Source organism: Lutra lutra, chromosome 11 (genome assembly GCF_902655055.1).
Source record: "Lutra lutra chromosome 11, mLutLut1.2, whole genome shotgun sequence".
NCBI classification, from domain to species: Eukaryota; Metazoa; Chordata; class Mammalia; order Carnivora; family Mustelidae; genus Lutra; species Lutra lutra.
The window spans coordinates 2,766,500-2,787,909 of NC_062288.1; the positions used below are offsets into that span (position 1 = coordinate 2,766,500).

At 60.4% G+C, this 21,410-nt stretch overlaps 1 protein-coding gene across 5 annotated transcripts in view; it reads right to left on the reverse strand.

The window, feature by feature from the left end:
- Positions 1-21,410, reverse strand: part of TNS3 (tensin 3) — a 200,710-nt gene that overhangs the window by 79,775 nt on the left and 99,525 nt on the right. For all 5 annotated transcript variants that reach the window (XM_047695926.1, XM_047695922.1, XM_047695923.1 and 2 more), the window contains 6 exons: positions 20,602-20,724; positions 16,791-16,855; positions 14,473-14,556; positions 8,592-8,704; positions 8,223-8,283; positions 7,557-7,632 (listed from right to left, as the gene is read on the reverse strand). In XM_047695926.1, the coding sequence (XP_047551882.1) occupies positions 7,557-7,632; positions 8,223-8,283; positions 8,592-8,704; positions 14,473-14,556; positions 16,791-16,855; positions 20,602-20,724 (522 nt within the window). The remainder of the gene's footprint in view (positions 1-7,556; positions 7,633-8,222; positions 8,284-8,591; positions 8,705-14,472; positions 14,557-16,790; positions 16,856-20,601; positions 20,725-21,410) is intronic.

The window sequence follows — 21,410 nt, forward strand, 5'->3', positions numbered from 1 at the left end:
TGCCCCTGAAGCCACGGCGGGGCACACAGGCGTGACATGAACGCCACAGCTCGCCGGGAGCGCTCGCGCCTGGGGAAGGTACTCAGCAGAGACATGGACTTCTCGGAGGGTACAGCGGGTGCTCGAGCAGGGGACCCCGCGATTCTGTGACGAGGATGGAACCTTCACCCTGGTCAACACGCAAGAGAACCACGTGCTGTGTTGTCGGAGGCCGGAAGCCTCTGGAGAGGGGGCGTTGGAGGGAAGAAGGTCGTGGCCAACCCCACTTCGTTCAGTCTCAAGAACAAGCCGCACCCCTCCGCTCGTCGCCTTCTTAGTGTTGCCTAAAAACCCGCCCGGGCCCCGAGGGGACTGAGTGGTGGGCCTTGGTCCTCGCAGCGCACGCCGTGCACAGCTGGTGTCCTCAAGCGTGATGGAACGGCCCCGCAGACAAGCTCCGACCCACCAGCTCCCGTGCGAACAGCCCGGCCTGACCCTCACGCCACGCGGGGGTGTCTCTGTTTCAGACTCTCGGCGACGAGAGAACGGCACCTGGGACCAAGGGGTCAAAGCCCCGGGAGCACCTGCGCCCAGGTCAGAGGTCAGCCGGCAGCTGTCCCTCTTCCCCCAAATCATCTGAACGCCCAGCTGCTAACAGGAGCAGCAAAAGAAGCTTCATGCCCCCAACCCCCCCTGCTGGTGGCCTGTGGCTACCGGGACAGGCCGAGAGAAAGGCGTATCCGCGGAGCATAAGCTGCAACCGCGCGCTAAGGGGACGGAGACCTGGAGAGCTCGCCCCGCGGATGTCCGGACGCCTGCACAGCGAGCGCCAACACGGGCCACAATTTCGAAAGATTGGGATCACATCCAAACCCAAGGAGAGGTCAGCAGGTGCCACCACGGAGCTAGGACCCTGGGATGCACCGAGACCCAGGCCGGGCGCAGGAGAGGGCTGGCACAGGATGGGAGAGGGTGTGCGCGCAGGAAGTCTGAGGGAGCACAGGGACGGGCCCGCAGGGGTCTGGAAGAACCACCCGCCAGAGGACCAGAGTCCACACAGGGAGTGAAGGATGCTTCCAGAAGGCCCCGAGCACAAGGCCATCGGCGATGGTGCTGTGTGTCTGCACACACACCCTCCGGGGAGAAGCTGGGTCACGGGCGCGAGCTCACAGAGCCTCACAACCATGAGGACAAAATGCAAGTGGCCACAGGGTTTGCACTGCAGAGACAGCAAGACGGGGCACGCCAGATGGGAAAGTGTTTACGAGCCCATCAAGGCCCTGGACCGCGGCCAGGCTCCCGCTGCGTCGGTGCCCACGGCATTCCTCAGCGAGCTTACATAACAGCCTGGTCGCGCTCACGAAGGCTGCCCTCCTCCCCGGGGACAGCATGTTTACTGAGCACCTGAGGCCCTGCCCCGTGGGAGGGGTGGACCTGGGTGATGGGGGAGCTGGGGGTGCAGAGCGAGGGTAAGGGGGGCGGGCTGGCTGCGTCTGGTGGTCAGACGGTGGGTGGTTGCTGCCTGGCCTCACCAGGAAGTGCACCCCCACGAGCCCCCCACCTTGAGAGGACGACAAACAGAGCCTTGGTTTCCCCAGCAGGTCCCCAGCCCCTCAGAGCCCACATGGCCCAATTCCTGCAAAGGTGGCCCCTGTCATCTCTGCGAACGGGCCTCAACATCACATCCCGGGGAGGAAAGGGGCCAATCTGTCTGTGTGCGCACCCAGAAAATCAAGGAGGAGAGCACACGCAGGGCGAGCGGCCTCCTAGGAGGATGTGACCCAGGGGAGCGACCCCCGCCCCCACTTCCAGAGCAAACCCGAGAACCTGGAGAGAACCCTCTGCTGCTGTCGACGGTAAACCTACAAACATCGTCTCTGCTCCTCCGCGTCCTTTCCGGGCGGCCACTGCTGCCGCAGCTACTGCCACGCTGCCGGGCGGAAAGGTCGACGCCTGTGTGCACGGGCCTGTGTGAGCAACGGCCCCGGGAAGCTATTCCCCGCGCACGGCTCCCCGGAGGGGAGGTTCGCCTGTGGGCTGACCCTGCACAGGGGTGTGTGGAGCGACCCCACGTGGGCATGTGGGGGTTGGGCAGAGCCACAGTGCACAGCTCTCCCCCGGCTCGCAGGGAGATGGGGGGGCATGGGGGAGGTGGGACGGGTGCTCCTCCCGCCTCATGTGGACGCGGAAGCCAGGGCCAGCCTGCGTGGGAGGAGGGGAGGCGGCCCGCGCTCTGTGCTCTGCCAGCATCGGGGAACAGAACCCTGCGCCGTCTTCCTCTCGGGGTAACCCCCAAGTGGATTTTGGGGGATCCAAAAGCCCCAGGGGTTCAGAGCTGCGGCACAATGTGGGCCCCACAGATTATGACCCGAGCATCCGAACTGTCCTCTGGGTCGCCTCTCCTCCGACACCCCAGCGTCTTCTCCCCCCAGGGCCCCCCGTGTTTCCCTCCGTGCACCGGTCACCTGCCTGCTCACCGCCCCACAGCAGGAACGTAATTCGGGAGCAGGCTCTGTGTGCACTCCCCTTCCTGCCCGTGGCGCACACCAGCAGTGAACGAGCCCGCGGGACCGATCACCTGGGGGGCGTAATGTCGCTGCTCGTCTAGCTGGGACAGGTTTGCTTACTGCACACGGGAATCATGGGCTGGATCATGTCCCCCCCAAATTCAAATCTCGGGGCCTGACCCCCAGGACCTCGGCCGGGCCTGTATCTGGACACTGGATTCTCACCGAGAGGTGATCAAGGTCAACAAGGCCACCAGGATGGGCCCTGCTCCTCTCTGGCTGCGGTCCCTTAAGAAGAGGGACCAGGACACAGACACGCACGGAGGGACGACCCCGTGAGGCCTGGGGAGGAGACGGCCATCTGCATGACCAGGAGAGGCCTTGGGGGCACCGGCCCTGCCCCGCCTGGATTGGGGGCGTCCAGCCTCCAGACCGGGGACAGTGAGGTGTGCTTTTCAGTCCCTGGCCTCTGGAGCTTTGTTAAGGCGGCTACGGCAGGCGGGGAGGCACCTGGGGGCTCAGTCAGTGAAGCGTCTGCCTTCGGCTCAGGTCATGATCTCAGGGTGCTGGGATCGTGTCCCGCGTCGGGCTCCCTGCTCAGCCGGGAGCCTGCTTCTCCCTCTGCTGCTCCCCTGACTGAACCCCTTGGGGCGTCATTTCTGTGAGCGACACAAGGACATGTCACCCTGTGTGATGGAAAAGTACCCCTTCCTAGCCACAGCCCGTATCGTCCTCCTTCCATCTGATAACACGCGGAAAGTGCAGCGTGTACAGAAATTAATCGTAAACACAGGAAGCATAAGTCAAGCTGTCGCCTGACCCTAAAAATACCCAGGGAGGGGAACACACAAAGGGGCAGGACGGCACCAGTGTTCCCGAGGCAAGTGGCTCCCAGGAAACCGGCCGGGAGTCTTCTCCGCCGGCGATGGAAACAGAAACCCGCAGACGGGGCGCCTCCCTGCGCACCAAGAAGCATTCACCCCGAGACCCATGGCCACAGGACGCCCCAAGCACTGGCGCTATCCTGTTCCGCACCCCCTCACGCACCGTGGCTTCTGCCTCCAGTGCCCAGGGCCCCGAAGCCACTGCGTCTGCTCACCCGGGAGGCCACAGGGGGCTACGCCCAGCAGCCGGGGGAGGTCGGCACACAGCAGGGGTCAGCACATCAGGGAGCAGAATCTCCATCACGGGTGACATGTGGGCCAGACAGCAAATTCACACTTGGGTGTCTGGGGGAGACGGGGGCTCCCAGAAGCCTGGGCTGGTGGACACGAAGGGGGACCCGGGGCCTAGGTGCACACATCAGGGCAGCTTGGACCTGCAGGGGGCACAGGGAGCAGCTGGTGCCCTCAGCCAGGGGTCAGCAGCTTTGCCAGCGGCAAGCAAGGGGCCTGCCAAGCTCTGAGAGACGGCCAGGAGCACGGCAGGCTGCAAGCCAGGAGCCAGGGGCAGAGAAGCCTCCAGCAAAGACAGAGGCATCTGCCAGCATAGGGTCTCTGGCTGGTGGCCTGAGGCTAGGAGGACGGGAAGGAGGAGATCCAGAGAGATCCAAAAGGCCGGACGGCGGGGAGAACCCAGACCAGTACAGCCTTGTCCCCTCTCCTGTCCCCTCCCCATGTGTTCCATCCACACTCCAGGCCCCGAGGTGAAGCACAGACAAGCAAAAGGGACCCAGACAGGACCCCGCACTCCTGGTGTTGGCCTGACCCACCCCCGTCCTCCTGACTCCTAACACCTGTGCCTGGTCCTGCTAGTCCCTAGCACAGGGTTCTCCATGCCATGCGTCCTCTGTTCCCCAGGACCGTGGGCCTGACCCCCCAGTGACGTGGTCTGTAGGCCACGCGGGACAAAGCCGCAAAGCCCTGTGAGCTCCGATGGCCTCGCTGTCACCTGCAGAGCCCGCTCCAGACTGTCCTGGCCCCCCGTCCAGCCAGGCCTCCTTGCCACGGCGACCCAGGGGCCCCAGGCCTCCGTCTGCACCTCAGAGGGCCCTTAGGTACAAGCTGGAAATGAAATTTCTCGACAAGGGCCATCGGATCCCGCTTTCCGACTCCTGGCCCTAGCAAAGGAGGCCCAGGGAAGAGCCCGGTGCCACACACAGTCCCCTCCTAGCTACTCGACCAAATCCATTTGTGGGGAGACCTGAGAACACCGGGGGGCTCGTACTTGTGGCGACGGGCCCCCTTCCCACGCCTGTGGGTGCCCAGAGGTATCTTCTGAGTCTGAACACAGCGTGGGCAACAGCTCCCCAAACACACAAGACAGCATCCAGCCGGAGGGCCAGCACGTCCGGGAGCTCGCCGCACACCCGGGGCTGGCTCCCGGCCCCAGCACGTGGGCGCTGAGTACAAGCTCGAGTGTCAGGGCCTCCTGCCTGCCCCCCACCACCTCCCTTCCAGGACCCACCACCTAGCTCCCGAGGGCCACACCGGGTCCCCTCCGAATGCCCCCATGCCACCTGCTCCGGGTGTTTCCGCAGACCCCAAGCGGTGAGACACACACACAAGTGCCCTCGGGCTCGGGCGTGGAGGGGAGCAGGGCTTTGGGGCAGGGGGAGGCCACGGGATCCCCAAGGCCAAGCCCTCACCCGCGCCCGTGCTCACGAATGGCATCATCCCACACCAGCTCACCCAGTCGCCCCTAACCCTGTTGGGACCCTCACTTAGCTTCAAGTCCGCAGACACAGGGTGACCTCTGAGGCCACCCAGACACTGCAGGCGGCAGACCCGGTGGGCACCCAGTCGTGGGGCTCAGGGCCAGTCCCTGGGAGCATGACCTCTCCCCACAGGCAGCCTCTCACACACACCCTCAGGCCAGGTCCCGGCCCCTCCTCTCCCCTGCTCCCCACACTAGCCCTCCTCCAGGGCGACCTCCAGGGTCAGAAGCAGTGTGGCCTCAGGGCCCTGGAAAGGGCTTCAGGATCACCAGTTTTCCCAAAGAAGAACCACTGGCAACCGAGCCGGCACCATCTGGCTTCGACCTCCCAGGACAACAAATCGCCCCCAGGATGACTGAGCACCCCTCGGAAGCTCCCCACCTGCCCGCCTCACCCAGCACAGCCCATCCTGGGATCCCTCGCCCACCGCAGGTCTGCTGCCCCCACCAGCTCCTTCGGGACAAAGATGTCACCCTGTCCCTCCCTTCCTTCCTGTGCTAGGGCCCCACACAGAGACCCAGAAAGTGCAAAACTTTCAAAACAGGACAGTTGCGTAAATAAATTCCTGGTGCGGAAGGAAGGAGGGAGGGGATGGGAAAGGGAAGGGAGGAAGAGGAGGGAAGAGGAGGAGAGGGGAGGAGGAGGGGTGAGGGGGAGGAGGAGAGGGGAGGAGGAGAGGGGAGGAGGAGGGGGGAGGAGGGGGGAGGAGGAGGGGGAGGTGGAAGAGGAAAGGGGGGAGGAAAAGAGGGGAGGTGGAGGAGGGAAGGGGGAGGAAGAGAGGGGAGGGGGAGGAGGAGGGGGGAGAAGAGGGGGGAGGAGGAGGGAGGAGAAGAAGGGGGAGGAGGAGAGGGGAGGAGGAGGGGGGAGGTGGAGGAGGAAAGGGGAGAGGAAAAGAGGGGAGGTGGAGGAGGGAAGGGGGAGAAGGAGAGGGGTGGGGGAGGAGGAGGGTGGAGAAGAAGGGGGAGGAGGAGGGGGGAGAGGAGGGTGGAGGAGGAGGAGAGGGGAGGAGGAGGGGCGGAGGGCTGAGGGCCCCAGGCTGCTGACTGGCCATGCCCACTGCCCCAGCAGCCCACAGTCCAGGGGTGGGGAAGGCTCCCCCATGCTCGAGAGTCACCTACCACATATTGGGGCTCTGCCCACCTCCCTGGGGTCCTTACAATAGGGGACACCCATTCTAGACAGGCCGCCTCCCGAGGTACCGGCCAGACCATGGGGTCCCAGGCGCACATCCTATAGGCATCCCCACTCCCCTCTCGTGGCCTCTCTGGGTTGCTTGGCCTCCTTTAAACCCCGAACAGTAGACCCAGGGCATGGAGCTGTGGGCAGACTAAAGCCATGGCCACGTGCAGCCCTAGGGGGCTGTCTAGCATGCAGCAAGTGCCCGATAACAGCTCAGCCCACTGTCTCATAATCAAGTCCTGGGAGACACGTCCGGAAGTCACACGGGCAGAGCACAGAGACATACCCTCCCCTCTCCCTCTCAGTCTCCTGACCACAGGGAGGAGGCTGGGTGCTGCCCTACAGAACATTCTAGAAGAGAAAGCTTTCTCCTTGGGGACAGTGCATCAGAACGTGTGAGCAAATGGGCTAAGGAAAGGCACCGGTGCTCTATACATGCGCTCGGCCCCCTATGGCCTGAGGACACCGGCCCCTTCACCTCGAGGTCGTCAGGGGTGAGCGACACGCTGTTCGTGAAATGCACGTGAAGGGCCCTCTCGCTGGGACAGTGGGCTCCCGCACTGTGGGCTGAACACAGCGGTGTGACGTCTTTGCCAGGGACACCGACCTCCACAACCCCGCTGACCTTTCGTGAGCAGTCGGGACAGGCCAGCCACTGAGGGGGGATGTTGAAATCCAAACGTTTAGGGGAAAGGAACAAGAATCTTCATCTACCCTCTTGTCACAGGCCCCCTCCCCAAGGCTCTGCGGACACACGGGGAGTCACTTCTGTGCGTGTGAGAAGGAGGCACAACAGCCCCACGGTTTCCCTGTGCCAAACTCCTCTAAAATTAGTTTAGACGAACGATTTCCTCTGTATTCAAGACAGAGAAGAGACCAACATGTCACACGTCATCTCTTCCAAACAGCAGCGCGCCCCAGATCTGAGACTACCCGGAGGGCTCTCCGTGGAGGTCATTGGCCCAGCCGTGATACGCCGGGGGATTTCGCACTGGGACCACTGAGGACACATGAGATCACACATGTGGTCAGGGGATGGGGACCCTCGGATGCAGAGGGGCTGAGCTAGGACCCACAGTTCGGAGAGCACATAGCGAGTGGCCCTCTCGATTCATTCTGCCCCTTCTAGTAAAACATCGTTGCCCAGAAAATAAGCCAAAGGCCTTCAGATCAAGGCCACTGGCCTTGCTTCCCATGGGCTTCACCAAGGCGGAGGGACCGGGGTGTGCACTCACCATGATGTCACCTTTCAGCAGCTGGGCGGGCTCGATGGCGATGTAGATGCTGCTTTGGGTTTCCGGGCCCACGTTGCTTTGGGACACACAAGAAGGTAAACCATGATGCAATTTCACGATTTAACAGAAAAAAAAACCCTTTGGAGAAAAGCGACCTCGCCTCTCAAACTCAGAGAGCACATGGAATACTCCACGTGGCCCTGGGGTGCCCCTCCCCGGGGTCCGGCCGGCATGTGGTCTGTGCGTGTCGGTAACGAGCGAAGTGCGTGAGCGCCCAGGTGCCCCCCGCGTGGGGGTCCACCATGAGGCCCAACCATGACAGCAGCTCGTTCTGACCTACTTCTCACTCACGTTCTATTAATGTCCACAAAACACGTACAGCGAGCAAACAATAAAGCAAACCAGGAAAGCCCAGAAACTCAGATAAATTCTGAGGGCAACTGCCCATTGCCGAAAACACGCAGGGGAGAGAAGGCTCCCCAGTGCGGACCCTGTCACAGTACTCTGGGGTGCGGGCCTCCCCGCCCACCAGGCTCTGCGTCCACAACCCTTCCTGGAGCCAAGGTGCCCCTTCCAGCCCCCGGGCACTCCCACATTGACGCCCCAACCCCTTCCCGCAGGACGGGTGGCTCAGGAAGGTGCATTTCCCGTGAGCACAGCACTTACTAGATCCCAGATGTGTACACGGGCTGCATGGCCTGGTAGAGCTTCAGGAAGGGCCGGCACGCTGCAAGAGAGAGCTGTCCGTGAGACGCAAGACTGGACAGACAGACAGGAGTCTGACAAACAGCAAGACAGAGGCGACCTGGGGAAAGCTGGCCCCTGTGCTGTGTCTGTGCTTTTGGGGAACAGAGCTGGAGTCAGACCACAAAGTAGGGGACAGCGGGGCTCCCTGGGAGAGGTCCTCCTGGCCAAGGGACCCCGCACACAGTGACCAGGACGCCTGGACAGGGCAGGGAGGGAAGGCAGACCGGGGGAGCGCAGGGTCCAGGACAGGCCGCACATCTCGAGCGCGATGTGTGGACGGACACTCACCTCCGCCTGCGTCGAAGTTGGGAGTGCCGTGAAGGATGACAAAATGCAGGAAGAGCGGCGAGGCGTTCATTTTCACCGTCCCCGACAGGAGCCCGCTGAGGAACTGCACGTACCTGCAACGGACAGCGGCTCAGGGCTCCCACGGGGGTCCCCACGGCTCTGAGCCCACGCGGGGCCACACACGCAGGGAGACTGAGCCTGCTGTCCCGGGGCGCCGGGAGGAGACCGAGCCCCACTGCCCACATCCAGGCAGGGCTCGACCTCCAAGTCCGACCCTGACGAGCACAGCCCAGGCACGTGACCCTGCAAGGATCCCTGGACACCACCCACTGCACATGGCTGGGCACCCAGTGCAGAACCGCGGCTCCCATGCTGGGCCTGCACCCACACCACAAGCAGTCCCTCTGCCCCCAACCCAGAGCCATGCGGGCTCAGGCCATAGGGCCATCACGGTGTCCCCAGAACCACACAGGGTCAGGCCACGGGGTCATCAAGGTGCCCCCCACCCACAGGGGAAAATGGGAGAGTGAAGAAGAAGACCTGTGACAGGGTTACTCTCCCCTCACCTCCCACCCCATGGGGAGACCCTGGCCAGGCTCTGTGCTGTTCCTGGCCCCGGAAGGGCCTATCGCCAAGCACACATGGGTTTTGGGATGAGGAAAAGGTCACCTTGAGGCTTATAATCAGCATGCCTGTGACCAGAGAGTTCATTAAAGAACAAATGACCCCAGTCCCCTCCTGACAGCACCACTGCTAAGAGAAGGACATATGACAAAGGTCCTCCATGTGTTTATTTTTGTGAAGCGTGTGGACAGGGTGGAGAGGGCACCCTGTCCCCTCCCTCCAGCTGTGACAATCACGCCCATGGCTAGTGCTTCATGTCGACAAGGCCTAGCTCAGCACAGGGCCCTTGGCTCTGCGTACGCAGCCAGGGGCCTGCTCACCCCCAGCGCAGGACCCTAACCGCAGCAGGGTTGGGGCAGCAGCCCCAGGCAGCACATCTCCTGCCCCTAACAGTCTCCGGGGCCTATAGGCAGGTGGCTGATGACCAGCAAATCCCCAACACAGAGCGGAGCCACCGGTGGCTGGACTGCCACGTGCTTGCGCCCTGCTCAGTCCGCATCCGGCCAGACCCGCAGGAGCATCGCTGCACGCCAGGGACCCTGGGTGCACAGAGCACACATCTCTCCTCTCCGCACCCCAGTTCCACCCCAGTGTGCACGTCAGGGAGGAGTCAGGAGATGCTTCACAGTAAACCACACAGTGAACGTTCATGGATTTCCCGCTGGGGCGGCCTCGTCCCGCTGTTCTCAAAAGCAGTCAGCACATGCGCAAATGCCTTGTCCAAACATGCAGCTGAGTTAGGGGAGGCGGGACACGGACAGGTGACCAGGACGTCTCCTCATGGCCACTGCAAAGCGCCCGTCAGCACCAAAGGAAAGAGAATTGGTTCCCGGGTGAAGACAGGAGCAGCGAGAGAGAACGGAAGGTTTGCGTCCCCAGTTCAACTGGCACACGGGCAGGAACCACATTTGCCTGTGGCGGTAAAGGGGGTGGGAACCTGACAGCTCCCCCAGTGCCCAGTGTAGGGGCCCTGTTCCAAACAGCTCCTCTGCCTCTCACTGTCTCCTCTCTCTCTGGAGGAAAGGAATTCCCTGTGATGACGCTTTCCACGCTTCCTCTCAACTAAAGCAAGAAGGTTCAGGAACCGCATGTGTTGGAGGGGGGACAGATGGCAGGGCACGTTCATCACCCCTGCGCCAAAGCAGCTGGAAATCTGCACATGTCCAACACGTTCCTTACCACCAGGGACGAGGGCAGAAATGCATGGTTGGGAGTTTCCTCGAATTCCCCTAAACGCCGACCTGCCCTGGACACCGCTCAGATCTCCCTGAACACGTATGTGTATCAGAGCTAGCATGACCACGTCCCGTGGCTCAGCACGAGGACCCACTATAAGGGCACATCCTTCCCTAAGGCTTCCTATCTTCCCCTCCGTGGTGCTCGTGGGGGCCACATGGATGGTGGGGAGACATGAGCTGGGCCCCTGCACCAGGACGGGACCCAAGCTGCCAGTTACCTAGCGTTCCCCAGCACTCCCGTCCCTGGCTATGCAGGAGGCCCTGTGGGAGAGCCACTCTGCCTCCAAGCATGAGAAGCCTGGGGTGGGGGTCTGCAGTGGGCATGCTCCCTGAGGAGAGAGGAAGGGTGCCTGCTCCCCTCTATCTACCCTGTCCCCCATGCACGTGCTCTTTGAGACACACAAAGGGTCATGTCCAGACTATAAAAATGTCAAAAGCCAAATAAAGTTATGCTGGGAAAGGTTGGCCATCAGACACAGCTGGAATCCTCATTTCTGCAGGCTGGTCCCTTTACCAGGCAGGGTCGGAAATGGGAATGACCCCACCAGGGGCATCCTCGGGACCCCTTCTGCCCCGCACCCCTGGGAAGGTGAGCTCACCAACCCGGTATGAAATAAGGCTTGGAGGGGCTTGCTGCTGAGGCCCCAAGCCTCGCAGGCCATAAACCCCAGCAAGCTAATTAATTCACTCTCCCAGGAGACCCTGCTGAAATGGGTTTCTTGAGCTCAGTGGAGACAGAGGCTGCACAGTGCTCCCTCAGGGCAGCAGGGACCACTGGGAGGGTCCCCATCACGGTGTCTGTCCCACAGACGCAGCCATCCTGGGCTCCTCCGGACGCATCTGAGCGGTCATCTACCTACTCGAGAATGGTCTGTCAGCATCTCCTACTGCAGGAGCTGGGTGGATGGCCTTCCTCTCCTCTCCAGGTATAGGGAGACTCGCCAGGGAAGGCAGAATAGGACTCACACCACCTTTACACAACGTAAATCCTACGGCTTCCAGAGCACCCAGATAGGAGGGGAACATGAATGCTGTGGGCTTGCTGCGGTGAGAAAGTATTTTTCCACATTCCACAGTCTCGCGTTGCTATTAAAAAATACTGTAAGTTGTAAGAGCAAAAAAGAAGAAACTAAGGCAAACTTCTTCCCCGTCGGGTGCTGAGCATTCTGAGTGGCCGGGAAGGAAGAACAAACATCACGCGATGGCCTCAACAGATGCAGGAGAAACACTGGGCAAAACACCACTTCCGCTTAGGACGGAAGCCACAAGACAGTGGCCTTGTTGTAAAAAGGCTGCGCACAGCAAGCCCACAGCTAGCATCACACTCACGTGAGAAGCTGAAAGCTTCCCCCTGAGACCAGGAACAAGACAAGGGGGCCTGCGCTCACTGCTTTCATTCACGTGGTGTCGAAGTCCACGCCACAGCAATCAGACAAGAAAAAGAAATGAAAGGCACGCAATCAGAAAGGAAGATTTCAACCTGTCCCAGTTTGCAATGACGTGATATTATAGCGGAAAAGCCTAATGACTCCCCTCAAAAGCTGTTAGAACTAATAAATGAAATTAGTAAACTCAGAATATAAAGTTAATACACATCGTTCCGTCGCCTTGCTATGGGATAATGAAGCACCACCCTAACAAGAGATGCAGAAACCGGCCCTGACGACGGCCTCAACAAGACTGAAAGTAACGTAAGAGTAAAGTTAACCAAAGAGGCAAAAGACGGGCACGCTGGAAACTCTAAGACACTGATGGAAAAAACGGAACAAGACACAAAGAAACGGGAAAATGTTCAATCCTCATGGAAGGGAAAAATAACACTGTTAACCTCAGTCTCTAGATTCAATGCAGTCCCCATCAAAATTCCTATGGCATTTTCCACAAAAACAGAAAGAAAACCTTAAAATTTGTATGGAACTCGGGCACCCGGATGGCTTGGTGGTCCGATTCTTGATTTCAGCTCAGGTCCTGATCTCAGGGTCGTGGGACGGACCCCACCCTCACCCCCCCAGCCTTGGGCTCCACGCTCAGCAGGGAATCTGCTCCAGATTCTCTCCCCCCTCTCCCTCCAACCCTCCTAAAATAAACAAGTAAATCTTTTTTTTAAAAAAGGGCAGAAGGGGCGCCTGGGTGGCTCAGTGGGTTAAGCCTCTGCCTTCGGCTCAGGTCATGATCCCAGGGTTCTGGGATCGAGCCCCGTATCGGGCTCTCTGCTCTGCTGGGAGCCTGCTTCCTCCTCTCTCTCTGCCTGCCTCTCTGCCTGCTTGTGATCTCTGTCTGTCAAATAAATAAATAAAATCTTTAAAAAATAAAAAAAAAAATTAAAAAGGGCAGAAGATCAGAATAGACATTTTTCAGAAAAAGATCTGACACCCAAAAGACATGACAGCGCACAGCGTCACTCACCATCAGGGAAACACACACCCACACACAGGGAGATACGGTGCCACACCTGCCAGGACGGCTGTAGCCCACACAGGAGACAACGGGTGCTGGCAAGGATGTGGAGAATTTGGACCTCTCGTGCCCTGTTGGTGGGAATGCTCACGGGCACAGCCACTATGGAAAACAGTAGGGAGGGTCCTCAAAAAGCTTAACGCAGGAATACCATATGGCCCAGGAACCCCATGGCTGGGTTATCTACCTGGTGAAACAGAACCACAGCCGCACGCCGGGTTCACTACAGCCACGCCGACAGTAACCTAGCTACGGGGCACCTCACGCGTCCGCCCGCGGATGGACAGGTGAAGGTGCGCTGTAGAGACAGCACAGACCACGAGTCAGCCATAAAGAAAGGATGAAATTCTGCCATTTGCAACAGCTTGGATGGCCTGCGAGGCACTATGCATCGCAAAATAAATGAGACAGGAAAAGACACTTACATGTGGAATCCCAAAAAACAAAACAAATGAACCAACAAAACAAGCTCAAAAGCTCACAGATACAGAGAACAGAGCGGTACTTGACAGAGGCAGGGTTTGTGGGATGGGCAAAGGGAGGGATGAAGAGAGGGAAGAGGGGAGGAGGGGGAGGAAGGAAGGAGGAGAAGGAGGATGGGGAGGAGGGGGAGGGAGAGGAAGGGAGGAGGGAGAGGAGGGGGAGGAGGTGGGACTGACTGCAAACAGTCCTGGACACTGGGGACTCCCAGGACAAAAGGAGGAAGGCCTGTGGCGGCCTGGAAACCCCTTTCCCAGATGGAAGTATCGAGGCCCAGCTCCTGACCAACACGCCCGTGGCCGGTGCCCCCGGGGTGTGGAACCCTCCGTCTCCCGTCTGCCAGCCACGCCCGCCGGCACCTGGGGGAGCAGAGGTAAGGGTGAGCCACACAGGACGGGAAGCACCCTGGCAACCGTCTTGGCAATTCTTGGTCAATTCCCTGCTGTTCGCTTTCAAATAACAGTGCGGTGACTTCCTCGGCTGGGCCCAGAGGATGGCGTGGACTCACCTGGGGGCTCGGGGCAGGAGGAAGTCTGCTCCCCCAGGGCCCTCCGCCACCGGGACTGAGCATCTCCCAGGGGCAGAGCCGAGCGCCGGAGAGGGAGCAGTGGGTGGGCCGGGGCTCAACGTGAGGAAAGGCCTCAGGGCGGACAGCCTAGTGCAGGGGTCGGCCAACCGCACACCTGCTGTGAGGCCACGTTCACTCTCGTGCTGGGCCCGCCATGACAGAGACCACGCGGCCGGCGGGGCCCCGACCAGCTACTCGCCAGCAGGTTAGAGACACGGTTCGCCGACCCCCCAGTCCAGCAGATAGAGCCCAGTCCCGACATCGTGGCGCGAATCCACAGCCGCCCTGAGTGTGGAGGCCCCGGCGTGAAACGTGGAGCACGTGGTGGGGGGGTCCTGGGTCCACCTCCCAGAGCCAGCCAGAGCCGAGGCTCCTTGGCCACCCACACGCGCAGTGGCCCTTCTTCCCCGTTGGGCACCCACCAGGCTGGCCGGGGAGACGTCCCTTCTGTCCCACTTTCTGAATCGTAAGATATCACCAAACTGTTGGCTCTGGCTCAGGGACGCATACGTACCGCTTCTGGGAAGGCTGCATTAGGGCTGAAACTTTATCATCATAGAACTTCTTCATTGCAAACCTGTCGAGGGCCTGGTCAGCGCTGAGGAAGGAAAGAGAGAGCATCAGCACAGCATTAACCATGGATGCCATGGGTGGCCAGGTGACGGGGGCAGGGGCTACGGCCTGGCAGGTCTGGACCACCGTCCAACACAGCGGCACCCTCTCTCCAGGTGGCACAGCTCCCAGGATAGCCACCCCCCAGGCTCCTTCCCCCAGGCGGGCACAAGGCTGGCGTCCCAAACTGTCCCATTGCCACAACAGCCCCATGACAGCAGGGAAGTAGCAGAGGGCTGTGAGTGAGTGTCGGGATCCCAAGAGTTTGGGGCACAGCAGTTAACACTGCCCTTAGTGACCACCAGCAAGCCCTGAGGGCCAGCTCGGGACCCACAAGGAGTCACGACCCTCAGCAGGCCTTGGGGGGGGGGGAGTCACACAGCGGTGGCCGCGCACGAGCAGAGTGCACTCAACAGGACCCTCAGGAAACCCTGCAGCTGGGCGTTCACGGTCTGGCTGATCTGACGGATCTGTCCCATATTGTGGGACACGGACGCGAGAGGTCACAGCAACCGAGTCTTGCTCGAGCCCAGAGCTTCCCAGACAACCTGATCGGAGCTGGGCTCTTCCTTCACAGAGTGCACGCACGCGGCCCTGCGGAACACGGGGATCCACCGAGTGCATCTGTCCTGGGCTGCGTGGGGGGGAGGCGCAGGGGAGGGCTGGCCCAGACGGAAGGGTGCCTGCCTGCAGCACCGAGCCTTCACTGTCATCGACAGTGCGTGTTTTAAGCTGAGAAGTAGCTTACACGGAGCTTCACTTGCAAGCGTTCCTCTTCCCAGAGCTCACGGGTCTTACTAAATGCTGACAGCGTACTTCCGGCTCATGTGTGTGTGTGCGTGTGTGTGTGTGTGTTCGTTCAGGAATAACGTCACCGTCAGTGTTAATACTCCCGCTGACGGTCTCCCCGATCACCCGTCCCCAGGGTGCCGACCCAAGAAGCTTCCTTCTCCTTCAGGATTTCTCCTCTCAGAGGCCATCCGGAGCACGGTTCACGACAGAGCTCTTAGAGTTGCGTGCTCCCCATGACGGCTTCTGGGAATGCCAACGATCAAGGACACAAACGTGTGAGAGGCTGGTCGCCACGGCGGGCTCGGAGCAGGGAATCAGGAGACGCTGCCTCGACGGGCACAAACCAGCCCCGTGCCTAATGACCTAACGCCGCCTCCATGCTTGGCGGCTGGGCCCCCTCCACGCGGCCGGTCGGGCGCACATCCGGGAAAGTGCAGTGATTGGGAAGAACGGGGCCGAGCGGTGCTGCTGTGGCCGAAACGTGAGGACGACCCGAGCAGATCGGCCGGGATGCGGTCCGGTGCCCCGTCTGGGCTGCACAGGGGTCTCAGCAGGAGCAGCCGCCTCGGGCTCTGGCACACACACAAACCCTCATTATCACCAAGAAGGGCTCTGGGTTTCATGGAGGCTCGGGTTTCCTCCCGGGCCGGCCCCAGATCCGCCGTCTGTGTCCAGAAAAAAAAACTTGGGAAATCAGACTCCACTCCTCGCTGCTGGAAAGGGCAGGACTTCCTGGCTAATGTGAACTGCACGTCCTCCGAATGGAGCAGCCCTGCCCCACAGAGCGGCCACCCAGACGACGGGGTGAAGGCACACCCACAAAGGAAGGTGCTTCTGGACCAGAGTTCAGTGTGAGTGAGATGTGGGCTCAGGGCACGCGCCTCTGGGGGCACCCTGCATCCAAGGGACCCCACGCCGCTCCAGCGCCCGCAGGCTGCCCCAGCCTCGCTGCACCTGCCAGCCCAGCCTCCTGCGGGCTGGTTCCCTACGGCTGTTCCACATGCTGGGGGCCCAGTGGGACCAGGCTTCCCACTCACGGGCCAGGAGACCAACAGCAGGCTGAGCCTCAGGTCTGTCATCTGTACAGGGCGAGCATGATAGCAGCCCCCAGGTCACTCAGGAGGATGGAGGTGGAGAAGCCCAACCTGCAAAGTACTTCCCAGAGACCCAGGGCTCATGAGGTCACTCAGCTTCACAGGGCACGAGGCGCCCGGTGAGACCGCACAGGCCTTGCCTTTGGTACGGTAACGTCCACCCCTGCGGGGTGTTAGAGAAGGACGGCACGCTCACTGCTCTCCCGCCACCGCCACGGAAGACGCCAGTGCGAGGCAGACACGGGGCACACCCGTGGCTGGGGCTGCTCCCGGCCGAGCCCCCACCCCCTCCCAGACCTCCCGACGCCCCCAGCAGCACAGACGCCACGCATACCTGGCCGACACGTTGGTGAAGTGCATGTAGGAGGATATGACCACGCCAATGCGTCCCTTTCCACCCTGCAGGAGACAGAAGAGGGCCTTGGTTTCTCTCAACTCCTGAGGCAGTGGCAGAAGGCTCGCTCGGTCCGCTTGGGATGACAAAGAACTAGTGTTGTTGGGGGAGCCACGGCCAGCTTCCTCTGGTCCCTGTGCTGGGGGACAGCATCACTGAGCCCAGCAGGCATGCCTGGGGCACCCGTGGGCCCCTCGAGGACAGGTCTGCAGAGAGGCGGCCACTCAGCTAACCAGGCCCCACCGGGGCCATGAGAACGAGTGAGGAGGAAGCACTTAGCGTGACTTCACTGTAGGTGACAGGGCCTAACGCCCACCTCACAGGCTGAGGGGTCTGAGAGCTGTGCACGCCATGCAGAGGGCCCAGAGGGCATCACAACTGCCACCTGCCACCACCAGCCTGGCCCTGCCCAGTTCCACAGAGACAATGGCCCCAACATGTGGGGCTCATCCCATGACTACAGACATATACAGCCTGGACGGGGAAGTCACCAGAACCGCAGGCCAATGGGAACCAAGGGACCCATGGGACCCAGGGGAGGGGTCTGTGGAAGCACCACAGCCGTGATAGGCCACCTGCACCCAGGGCCACGGACCACCACCTTCTGGAACATTCTGCCATGACCCAGATCGATGGTCGGCAAACCACAGTGCATAAGCCACTTCTGCCCAACCCACATCCTGCAACCTGTGAGCAACGTGGTGCCATGTTTTAGGACAACTGAAGAAAAGTCAAGAGTCAAAATACCCCTCCGTGCCACACGGCAAACCCGGAAAGCCCAACCATGACTGTGCGTGTAACAGGAACATGCCACACCTGTCTGTCCAGGCGCCTCGGGGACCAGATCCACAGGCAATGGCATGGGCAAGCACTTACAAGACCCTGCAGCCCCCAGAGCCCAAAATATTTGCGGTCTGGGTTTTTCACGAGAAGTTAGGCAGCCCAGACAGAGGAGCACACGAAGCTAGAATGGCAGGGCCACGGACACGCGTGTCCCCACGTCTATCCTGGAAAAGAAAAAGTGGAGCAGGGAAGCCTGGGTGGCTCAGTGAGTTAAGCCTCTGCCTTTGCCTCAGGTCATGGTCTCAGGGTCCTGGGATCAAGCCCCACATCGGGCTCTCTGCTCAGCAGGGAGCCTGCTTCCCACTCTCTCTGCCTGCCTCTCTGCCTACTTGTGATCTCTGTCAAATAAATGTGTAAAAAAAAAAAAAAAAACCAAAAACCAGAAACAAAACAAAAAAACCAGCGGAGCAAATCCAGGCCGTGACCTCCACCGGAGCAAACGCCTCTCCACGGTGTGCACGTGGGGACCGCGGACACATGGCCGGTTCCTCCCCACACAGCTACTAGTCCGCTATGAGGAAACGTCTCCCCAACCACGCCGGGCATGCGTGGCGTCACGAAGCTGTCACACCCAGGCAGTCCCTGTGTCTGTGGCGACCCTGAGAGTCTGAACTCCAGCAGGACGTCAGGACCGTGGCCTGCACCAGTGAGGCACAGGGCACCACACCTTCCAGAAGACCCTGTGTCTGCTCAGCCCGTCACCCATGGGCAGGAGGCAAGGGGCCCTGGTGCAAAGCCACACAAACCCGTCCTGTGCAGCGGACCAGAGGGCAGGGCCGTCCCCGTGCTGGGCCTGGGTCTGCCTCCCTGCGGCCAGGGGCCCCGCTCCGCTCCCGTTCCTGGGGCGCATGGAAGGAAGCATACCTTTTGCAGAGCTCACAGGTTTGCAGGAATGATCCCGATCTCACCCCTGCCACGAACCAGATGAATTTCTGTTAATGCCGACATTGGAAGTTCATGGTGAGTAAGGACGCCTCACTCATGGCACATTTTCTAGAACGTCTCGGAAAGGGCTTGCATGTCCCCAGAACAAAGCAAGAGGGGAGCAAGTGGCTTCCAAGAACTCCTGATGTGTTCCCAGTAACTCCCGCTAATAAGACTTATCCCGGGGCGCCTGGGGGGCTCAGGAGGGTACGTGTCTGCCTTCGGCTCAGGTCATGGTCTCAGGATCATAGGATCGAGTGCTGCATCAGGCTCCCTGCTCAGCGGGGAGCCTGCTTCCCCCTCTGTCGCTCCCCTCCTCCTTGTGCACATGCACACACTCTCTCTCAAATAAATAAATAAAATCTTTAATTAAAAAAAAAAAAAAGGCTTGTCTATGGAGCCAAGCGTTGGGTAGGACCACACATGGTTCGGAGATCTCTCTGCAGTGAGTCTGTGACCTGTGACACAGACACTGTAAGTGACAGTGTAATCGACTTCATTAAAAAGGGAAGTCGATGACCAAAATGGGATAAGTAGTTAAGGGGAGCCTCCTGAGGACCAGCACCGCAGAACCTTCTGGGGGCCCAGGTGGCAGCGGCCAGGGAGAGCAGGACCTGGGTTTCTCACCTGCGCCAGGTCTGCCAGACTGCTCCGGTCCCTGCTGGGGACTGCTGCTCAGAAAGCCTTATGCACTGAGCTCCAGGGGAAGCATCCCCGGAAGCACCACCAGGCCAGGCCTGATGGAAAGCAGTTGGTTTTAAATGACAAGAACTGGTTTAAGAAACAAAGAAAAAGCCTATCTTCTTTTGAAGTTTGCACCAAAACATAAATCCAGAGAGAAGATCCTTAGTATAACGCCACCCTGAAAGGCTCCAGGGAACGTAATTTCACAAGCAAACGAACGGGGAGCCTGGCTATTTGCTGGAGAAAGTAAGCAAGTCATTTTGAGAAGCAGGGAGAGGAGAGCAGGAAACGCCTCGCCCGTTCGTGTGCACCTGCCGGGCTCTGCTGGGAGCCAAGGGGCCCCGTCGCACACCGCCACCGAGGCCCGCCACCGTCCTGCAGCCCTCACGCAAGTGGGTCTCAGAACCCCTGGGGGACAGTGGCTCGGACAGCCCAGCATAGCTCGAGGGGAAGGGTCTTGCCAACTAAACTAAATCCAAGGCAATGGGTTTTCCTGCAGCTTTTGAATGTGAGAAGATCTGAAAAAGATATTTCAAGAAGGAAATAGGAACACACTGGAGAAGTGGAGAGAGTCCCTGGGACATGGTGTGTAACGTACAAAGTGAGGAGGGGCCCCTTCCTTCTGGGAGCACTGTCCTTTCCCAGGGTGCCCCCCACACGCTGCACCAGCGCACGCGGGTCTACGGAAACCACCATCCTCATGGAGCAGCCGGCCTCCGGGCTTCCCCACGCAGGACACTGGCGTTCTGTCCAGCCTTGTTTTCCACCCATCAGACCTGAGGACCAGGAAGCACAGGACGGCAGCAAGAAACCAGAGGAGGAAGAGGAGAGCTCACAGGAGGTCAGAGGTCAGGTGCGGCCAGCTCCAGCCACGCTGCCAGGGGGCAGCCAAGTCCCGTCCCCCTCAAGCCGCCGGCTGGGTAGGACCACGTGCTCACAGCTAACAGTATCCTCCGCACAGGCTCAGGTGGACCAAGTATAAGTGTGAGCCGGACAGCATCCGAACTGCGCCCTGCTCCTTCTCCAAAGGGCTTTCCGGAGAAAACAAACCACATCCAGATAAAATGTTTCACCACCGCCGATGCCTTCCGTTCATTTAAAAATGTGCAGGTGTGCGCTCAGTGCCCCCAGGCCTGCCCATTCTAGAGCCCAGCTCCGGGAGAGTGAGGACTCTTCCCTTGGTAAGGGCGGGTGTGTGAACGTGACCTCCAACACCGGCAGATCCGCACGTGCCCGTGGAAGGAGGTCTCCGCGGGACCCAGCGGCCCCGCCCCCCAGCCCAGCACCGAGAGGAACTCACCCTACAGTGGATGACGACCACGTGCTGGGGGTCGCTGTTCAGCCAGGTCTCCTGCGCCTTGCAGATGGTGCACACCTGGTCCAGGGGTGGCGCGTGCAGCTCCGGCCAACCCACGTCCAGGATCTGCAACGAGAGACGGGCTCTGTCCCTACAAAGACCCTTCACGTGCCGATAAGCAATGCTGCCACGTGTTCCCTCCCTAAGGCCGCCTGGGAGCTGTGGCCGGGCGCCTTCCCTGGAAGGGAACATGGGGGGCTATTATGTTGCCCCCGTGAGACGTCCGTGCCCGTCTTATCTGCTGTCCTGCAGCTGGGACGGCAACCCGAGAAAGGGCTTTCAGTGCCACTAATGGGGCGCAGCTCGTGGGGCAGGCAGATCTGGCCCGGCCAGATCTGAAACAGGAGTTCTTGGTTGGAGCTGGTGCCAAAATTCCTCAGTGCAGACTAAAATCAGAGCTTGGGAAAATGCAGGGGGCTGTTCCCCATGTACCACACAGGAGACGTCCCAGAGAGCAGCCCAGCCCACATGCCTCAAGGAAAACACGCTCCTCTCGGGACAGGAGCCTGCCCACGAGGGAAGCACCCTGAGCCCGGGTTATAGCTCAGAGCAAGAACAGAGACGGTCTTCACTGCGTGACACAGAATACAGTGTCTGTGCATGGGAACAGCCCCCCACCCGAGCCACCTGACAGCCTCCAGCACCCCCGCCCGGAAGCCTGCCTAGCCAAGCAAAATGCATCCTATTCTACCTTCGTTTTTTTTAAGGGGAGTCGGAGCTCTCTTCTATAAAAGTAATAGAAACCGTGCAAA